The sequence below is a fragment of the Hippichthys cyanospilos genome, chromosome 7, assembly GCF_059441005.1.
Source record: "Hippichthys cyanospilos isolate Australia breed blue-spotted pipefish chromosome 7, RoL_Hcya_1.0, whole genome shotgun sequence".
Classification (NCBI taxonomy): Eukaryota; Metazoa; Chordata; class Actinopteri; order Syngnathiformes; family Syngnathidae; genus Hippichthys; species Hippichthys cyanospilos.
Window position 1 is genome coordinate 16,912,385 of NC_142375.1, and position 16,925 is coordinate 16,929,309.

The 16,925-nt window shown below is 38.4% G+C and overlaps 1 protein-coding gene across 1 annotated transcript; it reads right to left on the minus strand.

Moving 5' to 3' along the window:
- Window positions 1-721: 721 nt before the first annotated feature.
- On the minus strand, window positions 722-5,716 carry LOC148421334 (prostaglandin E2 receptor EP1 subtype-like). Its single transcript, XM_088419494.1, has 3 exons — window positions 5,548-5,716; window positions 2,455-3,337; window positions 722-1,472 (listed from the first exon to the last, which is right to left on the minus strand). Exons 2-3 carry the CDS (start codon window positions 3,295-3,297, stop codon window positions 1,203-1,205), a joined length of 1,113 nt encoding a protein of 370 aa, XP_088275620.1. The 5' UTR covers window positions 3,298-3,337; window positions 5,548-5,716; the 3' UTR covers window positions 722-1,202.
- Window positions 5,717-16,925: the final 11,209 nt, after the last annotated feature.

Sequence of the window (16,925 nt, forward strand, 5' to 3'; positions counted from 1 at the left end):
TTAAACTGTTGCTTATGATAAGAAAATGCAATAAAAGTACTGTAAACAAAAGTGACACGATGTACCATTCATTCTAATTAAGTAAAATATCAGTCATTTCACTCACATTCTTCTTCTTGATGTTTGTCAGCTTTTACAGATTGAGACGAAGCCCACTTAATTTAGGGATTTGCAAAAATTAACGTTTCATGCATTGATTTTTATTTTTTGAGTTTGAATTGTCCGACTGCTTTTGAATGCGCCATGCATATTCAGCGACTAGCGCTAACTGGAGACTTGAGGCGTTATCGCACATTGAAAAGCGGAATTGATTAGAGGTTTCTTAGTGTTCAGTAAGATTTTTTTTAATGGCGGTGAGTTGGAGTTGGTAGCTCTGTGATGTGAAGTTAATAAAACGAAGTAGCAAGGACTCAAGCTAGCCATTCCGCTATCACAGCTGTCAAAGCTAACTTCGAAATAAAAGCCTTTAAAGGCATGTCGTTGTCCATGTTTATTTTGTAGGGGCAGTGCTTGCCCAAAACACATCAATGCATGATTATTATAAGACGATGACTCACTTGGAAAATTCTTGGAAAAATATTCATCAAAAATAACCGCAAAAACACGAGTCATTTCTCACAGTTCAATATGCTTTACTCATTTAAAGCTTTTTTCTTCTGCATGTCCTCAGTAATTTGAGGCTTAACATCAAAAAGATCATTATCTTCCCACATCATGCACAGTCACGAAGCTTAAATATTCTGTCAAACATATTTGTTGTCAAGTGCTTTGAGGCTCCTTTTCCATTTTGACATGCGAGAAATTAAAAATGTGTTGAGTTTTACTGTCAAAGTTCCCGTAGCGTATAAACAAAATAATCATAATTTATCCGAATGGAACATTCTTAACTTTGCTTTTGCAACACATTTACATACCGTTGTCCTAATGAGAACTAAACATGAAGCAATGCTTACTTATGTAGACTGGTTGTTCATAAAATTTTGTGCAAAATCATAGCAGTTAGCTAGCTTCCATTTGAAAGATCAGAAACGCACGTAACAATAAAATGATACCACTTAAGAATTCCACCATAGTCATTAAATATTTCCAAAGTGGACCGGTCCACAAATGTCGTATTGTGCTCATGCATCTCAGTCCAACATCGCCATTAGACATATTCTTTTAGTGATTGCGTCATTTTGTATGACAAAAGTCCTTCCAATTTAGACTTGGTTGCCTTCATTCTTCTCTGACTGGGGAGGAGATGCGGAGTCCAAGCATCCAAATAAATTACCCCCCCGGCCCACTTGGCACTTTGCAATGAGGTAGATTTTCCGTAGGACGGTTCGGCGCAGCAGAATGTAGACCCAGGGGTCCAGGATCTGGTTCCATGTGGCTAGTCTCACGCCCATCACCAGTAGCGTTTTGTAGTAGGGAAGGTCCTCTCCAATGGATCCTGTGTAGGAGTGGATCGCGGACATCATGCCAAAGATCTGCAGGTATGAAACATGCGCTGTTTGATTTTGCTGTTTAATATCTACCACATTAAAGATAGGCTAAATGTTGGTGAAAAATCTCATTTTAAAAAATCCATAATATATTCTATGTGACTCCACTCGTCTAAACACAGTATTCCAATTAATATTGCGTTTATGGAATGTGAATGAAGCAGAAAAATCCACTCGTTTTCAAATAATTTTGTCTTTCATTCCGTCGCGGGAAGATGACATCTTTTAGGCACTGTGATGTCATTTTCCAAGCAGCCAAATAAGCAGAATGGAACACTAATTCGCTTTCAAGTGAGAATCTGATTATTTTTTTTCTCAGAATTCTCGCTTCAAAGAAAAATTCTGACTAAAAGGATCATTCTGAGAATAAAGTGAGATTCTCACTTTTTAAAGTAAATTAGTGTTTCTTTTAGATTTTAGAAATGCTCAGTCGTATGGAAGATTAGAGACAGCGAAGAAGAATTTTAAAAAAAATGTCAGGATTCACATTTTGTTCACAGAATTCTGTGAATTATATCAGAGTTCTCACTATAAAGTAAAAAAATGAAACTAATGGAAGCATTTTGAAAGTCACAATTCTTTTTCTGAATATAAAGCAATAATTCTCACTTTCAAGTGACAAATTAGTCAAAATTCTTTGAATTGAATTGATATGACTTTATTTAAAAATAGTCTTTAAATTCTCTGTTTGAAATCAGAATTCTGAGAAAAAAAATGTGGCTTTTGAGATAAAAGCTAGAATCCTGCCAACCATTTTTTTCTTCACTGGCCCTAATCCTCTTCTATAAGTATGACCTTTTCTGAAATCCGAATCAAACACATATTAAAGTTATTGCAAAGGATATTGATCTTCCTATATGATTTTTTTTCCCTACTATATGGAAAAGGTTTTTTTCAATCCAAAATGCTCGAGTGTAGCCTGCTGTATTGTTGTGCCTGTCAAGTTGTTGTACTTGCTGATACTCACCAGCAGAGGGCACCAGCAAATGCACGAGGTGACTGTGATCCCTAGCAGCTGAAGCACCATCTCAATGTCGTGCGACTTGGCCGAATGATGAGAGCCAGGCTTCCTCCTGATCCTCGCCAGCACCAGCGTCAGTCCGCTGACGGTGTTACACACCACTGCCGCGGCTAGGGAGCTCAGGCCTAGCCCGGAGAAAAGTAGCACAAATGCCACGTCCGCCTCGTGGATGTCACTGAGGACCTGAATAAAGCACCAGGTGCCCGGGTCCTGATAGGTGTACGAGCCCAGCTGCAAGCAGGGCAGCAAGGCCACACACAGAGCGGCTAGCCAGATTGCAGACAGGCACATTTTAGTGCGGGAGCTTGTGACTAGGGAGGAGTGCAGGAGTGGCTTGGTGACACCTAGACAACGCTCCGCAGCCATGGCACAGCCCAGGAAGAGCGGGCAAAGGCCAAAAAACACCATGCATCCTCCCAAGAACTGGCACATGCCGTCAGAGGCACCGGAGTCTTCTGGTCCGGAGAGGTAGAGTCTCAGAACCAGGGCGCCTGGGATCACGTGGCCCATGAAGTCCGTTACCACCAGGGAGGTAGCAAAGAGGAGGAACGTGGCTTTGGAACGCCGTCGCTGGAGCCAGTAGGCGTTGGCCAGGATGAACAGGGCCACGATGTTGGACACGATCCCCAACGTCATGGGTAACACCACCACCATGACGCCGCCGGCCGTCAGGTTCCCCTGCTGGGACATCTCAAGAGCCACCGTGGCCGCCGTTTTCCCTCCGCTGCCATTTGAGGAAGGAGGGCTGAACGGAGAGGATGAAGAGTTGCAACGACCCAAAGCTAACATGACTGCCAGCTGACGCCTGTGTGAGCCATGCTTGAAGAGGCTGCAGGGCAAACAAGGAAATCATGAATGAAGATGACTGTGCTCATAAGTCTAGTGCTCACAATATACTTGTCTTTGCAATTTAAACATGTAATATTAATCAGAATAACACGTTTAGTGGGCGCACACTCAATACATTATTAGGGGTTCAGGATTAACAGGTTAATTGCAGTCAATTAATTTCATCGTTAAAACGTGATGTTCTTTAATTGTTTTAATCTACACTAAATTTCAAACTACAAGCACCTTATTATAGGTTGCGACAACAAAATGAACACTGGGATTGTTAGAATACTGCACCAACACTACAATAACACACCCAATTGAAAGCCTACCCAAAATTATTGAGCGCTATCGTCTTCCTCTTTACACACTGTACTAAAACTGATGTCCAGTGGGTGCAAATATTTTGTTGTGCGCCAAGGAATCACAGTATTGAGCTTGTTTTTTAATGACTGCTTTCACAGAATCTGGTGGAGATTGCTCCTTGGTGGCAAGAAAAAAAAAAAAGATAAAAAAAAGAAAAACTGCAGATACGCCACATTGGACAATAAACCGCAGGGTTCAAAGCATGAGAAAAAAGCAGCAAAATTTAAGGGTAATTTTTACTTTCTAAACTTTATGCTTTCTGAATGCTTCTTATATTGATGTTTATACAGCAGGCATCTTGTGCTGGAGTTGTTAGGGATTGGAAAACAAAAGTCAATCACACCCCGGAGTGGACACTGAGTGACTGTATTTGGCATGACTTGATAGATAAATAGAAGCGGATGTGACAGTTGGCAGTCTGATGACTGGTAAATTAAAAACGCCCCAACGGCACCTTTGATAAAGGTCGAGTGGTGTGCATTCTTTGTGAGACCCAAATTTAGCATACCATATAAAGGCAAAGCACCCATCTGCAACTTCAGCCACATCTTAAAAAAAAAAAAATCCATGGATCTTGCTTCTCTAAATCTGTTGCATAGTGATGAATGCTCCCTGCTTCACGATCTTCCATGTCATGGCAGCTCTTGTTTTCATGCATAATAAGACATAAGGCTACACAATTATGACCAAAATCATTATTTTGATTTTTTGTATCCGTCTTTTTAATCAAGGTTAATCAAAATTAAACATTGTTTGTGAAAATATGTATGGATTCGAAAATTTAAACTTAAAAAGGGCCGAAAGAGTAATCATGGTGTTGCAGAGAGCAATCCAAAATCCCAGACAACAGATGTGGACCCCTTTGGAGGCGCTAGTGATTGCTTGTTATTTTTGTATCTTAATGAAGCCTGAAAATGCATTCGCCCCCTGGTGGCTGGCTGACTGCGGGCCGAAAAAGTGCTGGATTATTTATATACAATAGAGTCCACATTTTAAATGTAAACAACACCATCAATCAAGTTAAAATCAAACTACAAACAATTGTGAGCATGATTACAATTCCAGTTAGTTGTGCAGCCCTAATAAAACTTCATGTTATCCACTGTGGTTGACTTTATTTTTTTTTTCCTTAAAAAGATACAGTCTTGTAAAAATATTCTTAAAAGTATGTTGAGGAAATAATATGACCTCTCAGGAATATTCCTAAAGGTACAGTGTGTAAGATTGAGACCGTTTTTCACGACAGACGGCAGGAGGTGCTGCATTACCATTGTCCGTAGCTATAATAAACATGGCCGCCTCCGGAGATGTGCCACCCCCCATGTACAATTTAATGATAACTAGACCTATGAATATATTTAAAACATACTGTTGGTCATTAAGAACACATTCATTTTCACGGTTTTGAAATATACTATTAATCATATTTATTCCTTTTTAATAAAAATGGCCTAAATCTTACACGCAGTCCCTTTAAGAATTCGAAAACAATTTTTAAATCCATTTTTATTTCAATTGCTCATAGAATTTCAAATAAATGATCATGTTTAGTTGTACTTTTTAACAAAATTTTATTTTCATTTGTAAAACACGCAAAAAATAGCCAATACTATGATTCATTCAATTCAAAACGATCAAGAATTTAAACTCAAAAACTCAATGAAATCTCTGATTATACTTTGTTAAGAACGTGTGAGGTGTTGCAACACACTAAAAAAAAATAAATAAACGGATTTTACTTGTTTTTATAAATACTTTACAATCCAAATGATGAGCTCTTTTAAATAATTAAGTTTGCATCTCATTTGGAAATGATGCAGAAAACAATAGTGCATAACTCACCACTTAACGTTGTCCTGTCCAATCCCACACACAAATAATCCGATACGCAATGAACAAAACGTTCCTCCTAAAATACTTCCACTGTTGTTGCAGGATTTTTTTTCCCCCTAAAACGTCGATGTTGTTCGTATTATATCCAGTCCAAGTGTGGGAAGGTTTGGAAGGACGATGACGCTTTATAGGGTTTCACAGCGCGTGGGCGTCTCTGCTGCTCGGTGCGGCTCCACTCATCACCAGCGTGCAGCTTGCATCCATTCTTTTTAGTTTATCTGAACCGCTTACTCACGCCATCAGTGTCACACGTTGCTTTGAAAAAACGCCGCATTAGCTTGAGTTATCCTTGCGGACCAATGACGCTTAATCATTGTGGAAAATTAAGTGTCGGTACTCCCCTCATTCGACTATTGCCAGGTAAATTGGGCAGTGGGTCACAGCAGTTCATTGGGTTGATAAATATAAATAAGAGGTAATAAACAAAAACAAATTAACCAATAAAAATACTGCACACGAATACATAAATTTAGCCTTATTGAAATGTCTGAATGTATGTGAATGCACCTCACGTCGCATCGCGAGACCACTCCCAAAGACTTGCCGTATCCTACAATGAAGTCGAATATAACTTGCGTTTTTCAAAACTTTTTTTTAAATATATTTATTGATTGCTCCAATTAGGAGTTGTATTTGCATCACAAAGTGCAAGAGAGAGAGAGATGTAGGTCAGGGGTGTCAAACATTTTACAAAGTTTCTATTTGTTCATAAAATATATTTTTTCATAGACCACAAAACAAAATGAATTAAAAATAAAATAAATAAATAAATAACTACTCATTGTTCAGTGGCATACGTTCTATCCATACATATGTAGGTTCTATTTATAAACACCCACAAAAACATTGAAAAATGGAATGGTATGTCTTTGTAGTCTGTGACATGATGGTGACTCTTTAAGAAATAGCCATGAACGGGTCTCTACTGCCACCTACTGTCTTGAGGTGAAACACAAGTCAACTTTTCTGTTTGCTGACATAGACTGACTGCCGCTCAACGGAATGTTGCAAAAATCACAGGTCAATCAAAGTCATAAATCCTATTAAAATGGATCTCAATAATTGTACTTCTAATAGTTTTATATGGACCAAAATTTGGACAATGATTATTTTTGTACAAAAAAATATCGCACATTCAGCTGCAATCGCAGAATGTCAGAATCGTTGCATTTAGAAATTTCCCATGTTTTTATTCATCTGCTGGAAATGTCATCTCCTTAGTTTTTCTTTTTCCCATGGATTCTTTTATGATATCATAAACAAATTGAGAAGTGCTGGTCTGCAGTACCGATGTGTAACAAGTATGTAGATGTGCAAAATGTTGGCATGGCTTATAAAACGACCAGAAGACTTGAAGAGAAAGTAATTCTTACCCATTTGTTGAAAATGGATGACAGAACATTGACATGACTTGGCCTCGGTTTCAAACCCCATGTAAATTCCTGCCTTGTGGAGATGATTATGATTAGAGTAAAAGAGCGGACTCAAAGAACACATAAGCACAAAATCGTTGATGATTTTGCTGGCAATTGGGACCTCATTCACCAAGAGAGCGGTTGGTAGCACACTTCATTGTAATGGACTGAAATGTTGAAGCGCCACAAGTTGCCAAGTGAAGTAAAAGACACAGGGAGGGTTTTGGAGAAAGTGATGTGGTCAGAATAACCAAAGTTAAGTTATTTGGCATCGACTCGACCCGCATGTTTGAAGGATGAAGAAATGTAAGTGTGACCCAAAAAACACTGTCCTCACAGTCAAGCATGGATGTAAAAACAGTTTGAGGCAGTTATTCTAAAAAGGCTCCACATCGCAGCGACTTTGCTGCACTGAAGGTAGTAGTGTCGCGATACAATTTGGGGGCGGGTTCTGTTGTGTTGCTGTGCTATAAGGTCACACTTCAGTAACATGACCCATCTGTCAGCATCCTCGAGATTAGATTATTGTCCCCTGTTTTTTTTTTAAATAATCTAAATTCTAATGTAAATTGAAGTGAGCAGTTATAAATATTTATTTATCTTCTATACATATGAATTTTTAGACACTATCAAAATTTGCCTATGCTGGTTCGCAGTCATGATTAGCATTAGCACTGCAGTAATTACAACGTCAAAAAACGCTAATGACTATTTACACATACATAATGTTATATGAACATTATATACGCAATTGTGTCCTGAAATCACTTACAGGTGATTCTTCATCAATATTTCATGAGTACACTTAAAGGTGGAGCCTATCACATAACTACTTTGAGGTCAGTAACTTCCTGTTCTTCTTCTTCTTCTTCTTACAAGCAGCCTGGGCACATTTCGTGCTTGACTGCCTCCCACTGGTTAAAATTGTGAACACCTAAAATCATCCATCCATTACCTTATCTGCTCGTCCTCACTCGGGTCACGGGCTTACCAATGCCCTCAGGCAGTAGGCGGGGTACACCCTGTGCTGGTTGCCAGCCAATCACACATAGCTGAGCAACCATACACAGCCAAGGGCAATTTGGGGTGACCAATATACATGCATGTTTTTGGGATTGTTGGAGGAAACCAGAGTACCGGGAGAAAACTCACGTAGGCACAGGGAGAACAAAAAAACTCCACATAGGAAGGCCAGAGCTGGAAGCAAACCGGAGACTTCAGAACTGTGAGGCCACGGCGCTGCCCCACCTAAAAACCAAGCCACTATAAATTGTTTGTACGGATGTATTATATTTTTGGATAATACAGCCCTCGTGCCTTTTGAGAAGTTCTTTTCTTTATTTTGCGCCATGTGCTAAAATTGTCTTTAAGGAAAGCCCGCTACTGTATCAGAAAAAGTTTTTGAGTAAGGAAATAGCGAGGCCATTCTGCTACTTGGTGGTGACCCAAGACAAAGCAATGAAACCATAAATCAAGATGGTCTTTGCGCATGTGTTTTTAATTTCTTATTGCTGCCGTATGGTTTTCCCACTTTGCAATCATAGAAAATTACTTTATTTCTGTCACCTTTTTACATTTTAAATGATCTTAAACTTGTAGTATCTCCTGTTTTTTGGGAGGCTTTCCCCCTTGCCGTCATTGCAACACTTCGTGCGTCTGCAAAAAAAGTCCGTGTAGAAAATGGTGACTCAAACATGGTTCCTGCGGAGCTTCGAGGCAGATAGTTTTAGTTGATTTTGAAAGTTGACTGACCTGGCTTTTTTTTTTCCCAGCCCTTCTTGATACGCAATGTCTTTGAAGTGTAGCCTGCTCAAAATTGAGTCCTGAGATGCCTTTCTAAATGATTATCTGATGGACTGGAAACTCACAGGGAAAAACACGGAGACATCGTTCCGCCTTATGAAAATCCAGCTGTTCCTTGGTAACACTGAAGATTGCTGCAGCTGCATTTTGATTAACATTTCTTCCTTACTTTGTTCAAAAAGCCGAGGAAAGAAAAGTACAAATGAGGCATCAAGCCTCTGGTTGTGATTCCTTTTTCCGCGTAGGGAGGACAGGTGGTCCTGTTTGTTTTATCTTTACAAGCAGACATCCAGCTCGAGCCGTGCTTGCACATATTGCACCTTGTAAATCGGAGGTTGTTGAATGTTAGCTCTTGAACCATAACGCAGATGTAGGAACTAGATCCCAGTCAGAAAATGTCAAACGTCTACAAACTAAAAATGTATTGCCGGGATATGAGGTGTGTCTATTGTTGATTCCAAATCTAAAAATAGAGTCATCTGGACTATTTGGATTTGTGTGTTTCCATCTTGGAAGCAGATTTTTTTTTTTTTAATCTTCCAGCGTGACTGTGAATGAAGGTCCATAAATTATGCTTAAATGAGTTTGGTGTGGAAGAACAAGAACCTTGACCTTCAACTCATGAAACACATTGGAAAGGAAGCATTTATTGCAACAAGCGTGACCCCATATTTTCTTCCTTTTTCACTGTTTCCCGTGGATACAAATCATGACCAGATTTTCCTGGACATTTGATCATGTACTTTGAAAAGAGTGTGAGATGTGACATTTGATACCTCACCGCATACAACATGCAAACTAGCCCTTTAAGCTAAATGCTAACAGGCATATGTCAGTAATAGATCTTTCCAGGACAAACTATAGACCAAAGAATGGAAACATTGGTTCACTGGAGGAAGAAACAACTCAAGTTCAATTAGTCTGGCCAATTCAAAGCAACAAAAAGAAAAAAAAAACTGGAGAAATCCTAAAATGACTTCACCCTTGTCTGCCATGAATAAATTGCTGTAACACGATCCCTTTTCTTCGATTCAGTTTTGTAGATTTGAGGCTCGTCCTCGTTCTTTTTCCGCACTGAACACAAACTAAAAGATTTACTGAAAGCCAAGTTTCTCATGAGACCCCAGAAACACATCAATCTGAAAAGCATGTTTTCTTGACGTTGGAAATTCTTGTGTGTGGGCAAGTGTACAATATTAGCATTGCATCTCAAGCCCCTTTCCAAATCTATTCATCAGTTCTCTGCAGTTGGCCGACACACTCTGAAAGCCTGTTACTTATTTAAGTACCTGTGAAGTCCGTTTGACGTACCAATGAGTGTGTGCTAATTTCTTGGAAAAATATTTGTTCTGTACCGCAGGAATTTTGATCTTCAAACATATCGGGGTAAAAAGTAAGAAGATATATTCCACAGTGACATTTCAAAGAGATGTTGGCTTGTGAAAGTGGAAAGCTACACGTTGTCTGTCTGTGTGCCTTTAAAAACACACTGTGGACAAAAGCATAGAATATTCATGGCAACCAGTTAAAAAGGAGAAGATTTAAGAGACGTGCTGTATATTGAAATGCAGCACAGTAAGTTGATTGCATTTTTTTTTTGTAAAAGTGGACTGAATATTACTTCGAGGGTTTTAAAATTCACTTCTCATTTTGTTGCTGCAAAAATGAATTTTTAATATGACAGCAACACTGTTATTCCTCATAACTATTTCTTTTGTTTTGTAGCAGGCAAAATTAGTCTTGTTATTTTAAAAAATGGGGGATTAATTAATTAGGTTCTGTAATTAGGGGATCTAATTCATCTTTTTTTAATCTTACATCAGAAAATTGAGGAAAAACGAAGAACATTTGACAGATCAAAAGATAGATATACAGCAGCAGAAAAGTGGCTTTAACAAACTTTAACAGAGTCACTTGTAATCACTAACCTTTTGTTTCGGCCATCAGGAGTCATTAGAATAATTAAAATAAAACATCGTCCATGTGTGCGAAACAAGACTTGTGCAAAACGCGAGCTTTGGTATCACTCATTACGTTAGAGTCTCAATTGCTGTTATTAGCTGTAATTTTAGTTGCACAGTAGTTGGGTGCTTTGCATTGCTGTGCTAGGCCAAACTTGAACGGCTTTTTTCTCATTCAATCCCAAAGACATATTTCAGTTGAAATATTTATACAAGTCTCTGGGACCGAATGTCAGGACTTCTAAAAAAAAGTGTAAAATATGATTTTGGGATTAAATGAGCAAATTACTTGATAACACTAGTCCAGACTATTTCCAGCATTTAAAGTCAAATATATTACACAGGCACATTGTTTAAAAAGAAAAAAAAATCAATTCAATTTCTGGCTATATCCGGGACATCTAATAATAATATGGTGGTTATTGTCAGATTACATGCCATATTGATTCAGTATTTCCGTTACATAACATAAATGCTGCAATGTAAGATTATATAAAATCTTTGTCCTAACACCATCACTGCTACAAAGAGAGGAACAGTGCGGGCTGGTAAATGCATAAAGGAAGGCTGCATGTTACATGTTCTTATGCAGACTACTTCCATTTTCGCTTCTGTTCTATACATCAATATCTCCATCCGTTTTCATACTTTAAACTGATTCAATCTAAAGACAATGCCAGTACATAGATGAGCATGGGGAGACATCTCAATCAATGCCAAGAGCAACATCACCCGCCACGATCTAACGTGTGCCATGTGCTCGGCTTTTTTTCGCTGATGTGTGCAGTAATGAAAGTGCGGCCGCGTGGTGATTCATGAGAGGGGCTGTCAGCATGAATGAGCAGGGATGTGGTAAGTGAATCTCCATACATTGAGGGGAGATTTAAGGCCCAAAGTCTGTTAATCAAGTCTGCAGAGATACAATAAATAGTAGATTGTGGCAAAAGCACACATACGCATTAACTTCAACACATTCTTCGCTCTCACACATAAAACATCATTCATGAATGGGACAGTCTGGATTGTATCACTGGAATGGCAGATTGTTCATTTGGTTAATAGTAAAAATTCAAAGAAGAAATCAGAACAAAATTTCTTTTCAGATTTAGATTTTTTTTCTGTTTGAATTTGTAGAATCCTACTTTGGGAATCTTCCATTTTCTACCTTTTTTTCTGAAAATGTCTGTCACCACTCTTGATGAGAATCAAAGTCAACCCAAAAGTTTGCTTAACAATATGTCCATTGTTCCCATTAGTGCCCCTTATAGCGCAATCTCTGCAGCTCTGCTTACCTTTTGGCTTCGATTCATTCCTTTGTGCCCAGACTGAAAAGAAATGGTCAAATCAAAACAGCGTGGAGTTTTTATCCAGCCATTGCAGATGCCATTTTGACAATGTTTCCTTTATGGGTCAAATAAGACAGTTACTGCATCCTTAGGATATTATGACTGAAGTGAGAGCTGCAGACGGTTATTGATTGACTAATAAATTTAGAAAGCCAGGGAGCAAGAACCCTTATTACGTAGCATATCAATGTCACCGAGGTTGCATGCTGCGCACGGTGATTTATGCTGAGAACATTTGATCGCAGTCTCTTCCCTGCAATTCATTTCATTTGACATTGTCCTCCTCACCACCTTGATGAAATACGACTGACATTTTTGCTGCATCTCAATCAGAGCGATCACAGCGGGGTTTTTCGGGTAGTCAAATATTTTATTTAGTTCTAATGAGTCCAAAGGCGTTATTTGTGGGAGGGGCTTGTGTAAGAAGCTGGATACTTACTTGCATGCTCAGACGCTGGGATGAGTACTGTGTGGGACAGATTTAGTGGAGCCCGCACACAGCGGCGACATCACGGGCAGATAAGTCACTATGTTCAAACTTGTGCTTCCTGTAAACTTGCTCAACTGAGAATGTTTCCGGAGATTATGGAGCACTGCAGTGATGCATCAGCACACACACTTTTCTAAATAAGGTTTTAAGTAGTACGAGGCTTACATATAAAAGGCACCCTGCCGGAAATATCTTACATTAATATCCATATTGATCTGCGTATGACTCCTAGACAGACTGCTTCATGAATGACTTCCATCCTTTATTCTGATAGATCAGCGGTTCTCACATGGGGGTTCTTGAAGGAACTCCAGGGGGTACTCCAGATTTTAAATAAAACATGCAAAAGTCCTCTAAAAATAATTATTAAACTAATTAAACGTTTCAGGAAAATATACCTTCATAAAACAAATTTTAGGTTCATACTAGAATGGTTGCACTCAACTTTTTTGCCTTCACTTTGAGTTACGTGAAGGCATCAATCCAAGTAATGTGATTCTAGATGTCGTGGTCACACAGGTGACGAGTTCAGAACAAAGGGATCAAGCAGTGGAAGGACAAACTAGCAAACCAAAGTGAACCTTTAAAAACAATCACAACCAATTTCCTTTAAAAGAAGAGCTCCTCAGAAATATATTGATTGGTATACACTCTGCATTTGTATATACTATTTGTATATACCATATACTAAGGATGCGTTGAATTTTCAGCCATCGGAAATTTTCATAAAATTAGCAAATAGCATTTCGTTTTTCTTCCGAAACAAACAATAAGTAAAACAGAAACAATACGTTTGCTCTTAATTTGTAAACTAAATATACTGTTTGGGTCACTGAATTGAAACGATTTCAATTGGATATGCTGATACCTGCAGCCAAGGGTCAAAAACTCATGTACCATCTTTTGAGAATCGATGACATGGTATGAAGAGTGTATATAGTTCAATCCTTTGATCTTTACTGCAAAATTTAATATCAAAAGCAAAGCATTCAAAAACCCAAGAGGCTGAAATTTGACCTAGGTGGTGACAAAATGATGAATTTCAACATGGCATGACCAAATGGTCCAAATATTGCACAAGGTTGTAATATGCATTAAGGATAACATGATTGATGTTCACCAAAACTTGGAATTGGGCCATTCTGTCTTAATTTCAATCAACGGGGTGAAAAGCAGAGCAGCGATGCAGTACTGCATTGCAGTGCATTTCTCATTGGGCCTCAGTGATGCTTGAAGCCAAGAATTTGATCCCAGCGGTGGGGCTGGGAAGGGGAATGACGCTAGAGGTGAAGGGTGAAATGAAAATAAAAAAAATGTAATGAAGCTTAAACGGCAAGCTGCATGTTTTGCAAGGAGTATTTTTGGCACTTTGTCCAACAACTTGGCTGCACACTTTGTTTAAAAGCGCTCCACGTGAGACCTGCCGCGACATTATTTTGGATCATGTTATGTGTCTGTTGGAGGTTTGACATGGAAATTGAGAAGACACTAAAATTGTCTATTACAGGCCGGAAATGCCTCCATGCAGGGATATGATGATGATGTAAAAAGAAATAAATAAATCACTCGCTGCTTTTTCAGACCTTGAGTGGATGCAGAGGAGACATCGAGTCACACAGTGAGTGGGCGGAGTCAGAAGGGTGACTGCCCCCACCCTCTAGTGAGCTCATGAAACGGTTGAAATATAGCAAAGATGTATCATAGACTCATCGCAGAAAAGGACATGAGTCATAGACGACGCTTTTAGTTGTTAATGAGCACAAAATCACATTTTCTTACATGTTTTGTATTAAGCCTGCATTAAAGTCAATCTGATCAGTCTGTTTTTCACTCGCTGCTACTGAAACATTTGATGTATTGCGCCGCAGCAACACAGCTGCCAATAACCTTTGAGGACTAAACAAGATTTACAGTTTTGTGAAAAAGGTCACTTGTGTCTGTGTTCTCCACTTGACGGAGCAGGACATGAATTATAATGCTCTTGTTTACATAAAAAAAAAGATCTATTACCTCTGACAAACGGGGAATATTTTGGATAGTGCTTTTGTCAACGCACTGGCATTTTTATGTTAAAAACAAAGCATTGAGCCTACTTTCTGGCAATGAGTTGGCCCTCTACCAGTATACTGACTCGATTTTCAATTTTGTGACTTTTCGGCTTGAGCAATGTCTGTGTTTTCAGCACAGGCAGTGTAACTACCGTATTTTCCGCACTATAAGGCGGACCTAAAAGCCTTAATTTTTTTTTAAAAGCTGATGGTGCGCCTTATAATCAGGTGCGCCTTATATATGGATCAATATTGAGATTGGGATTCGTAGATGGCGAATGAACTGATAAAGTAAATTTTACCTGTTTATTTTGTGTGTTTACAGTTGAACAAGTTTGGTTATATTGACATTGAGTTATTATGCTATTGAGAGTTTAGAGTTATTATTTCAGTTATTATTGTTATTGCTTTGGGTATTACTATATTGTGATTGAAAAGGTTAAAAAATATGTTATTAATTGAGAGTGCGCCTTGTATATGGAAAACATTTTAAAATATGTCATTAATTGAGGGTGCACCTTATAGTGCGGAAAATACGGTACATATAGTAGTAGCTATCTTTGTGTATACATATTATTTTGGACTTATTGAATAGCTGCTCTCTATTCACTCAATCCAAACTTTTTACTTGCTCTACAGTGATGGTTCCCTCTTGAAAATAGGGAATACCATTAATTAGAAAAAAATAATCATATATATATATATATATATATATATATATATATATATATATATATATATATATATATATATATATATATATATATATATATATATATATATATATATATATATATATATATATATATATTAGTGTTATATTGAATGCAGCACAACTTGTATAGTTGGCATCAGCCAAATGGAAAAATATTCTGAACACATCCTGTGTTCTATTTTTCCCCAAAACAGGAACCATTTTCTTCTACTTGTTTGGCTTTCGGATTCTACTTGCGGTTTTAGCTCTGCCGATAGGGCTTGCGTGAAACTGCCAAGCCTTCAAATATTTCCCTCCACACCTGTGCTCAACTTGAGTTCTATGCATTCTAATGTTTAGCCTTGGCAGAGGTTTGTGCCCTACCGCAAGCTATTCATTCATTTGACAGTAATCATTAGAGATCTGAAACGGTAAAAATCCACACAAACACAGCTTATTGTTGTGGGTGTTTTCAAGTTTGATTAAGTTCGGTTCTGTGTTGATTGCTTCTCTGTATTTCTGCGCTGTTTTTCTTGTTGTTTGCAAAAACTTCTCACAGTATGTGGAGATGAAGCCTGGTGACAAATCTACAAACAGTTTCTCATTGAATAAGGTTGGTCTTCCTCTGTTCAAGAGCCAAACACAGCTTGGTGTGAGACAGATTCAGCAAGTCCAGCAGCTGCAATAGCCTGAAGCATCTACATAAACAAATCTGCTGCTTTTTCACATTTTGGTTGCTTCCTGATGTTTTTATTTCCATATTCGGAACGTGCACCGAGCTGTTCAGCATTAATGTTTTGCGGAGCCCTCTTGCATTTGTCATACTTTCAGAGTCCTGCGTAGTGTAAAATTTCAAATGTATACGTTCGTGATTACACTCAACACATGATGTGAGTCATGTGTTACTGATGCTTGTGTATATGGATGCCGGAGCTACTGAACTAGGGTCAACACATTTGATGAACCAATCAAGTTTAAGCGATCGAGTTTTTACCTTTTCTGACAAGTTGAGAGCTGCGGCAATCAAGCAACTGCTGATTGAGTGAGAGGCGCTCAGGCATCAACCCCCTGAAGCACTGAGCCTTCTTTCTGGATTTTACTTTGTTGAGTCGGTCTACCATTCACTGATTCTGTGGAGTAAAATTGTGTGCCACAGACTTTCTTTGTGTGTACAGGTATCGTCAAATACATTACATTTTAATGCCATAACAGTAACAGTACATTTCTCTTTTCAAACTAAGAGCAAATTTATCGGAACATGAAGCAAACTATTGCTGAATTGTGTTATAATCAGTCAACTTTATATGTCTTTGATAACTTTCATAGGCTGTGCATTGGCATAAGCTCATTCTATGGCAGGCTGCAGCCATCACACTCAGTGAATGATTTAAAGGTTCTTCTGTATTATGGCAATACTGTATTATTTATTTACTTCAAGTAATGCGTTTTTATTGTTTGATATATGCCAGTGACATATAGTGACAGGAAGAATAATTAACTCATTTACTGCTAGCCAATTAAAAATGCAACTCGGACGCAAGAGCACAATGCTGTGGATGAAACTGTAATA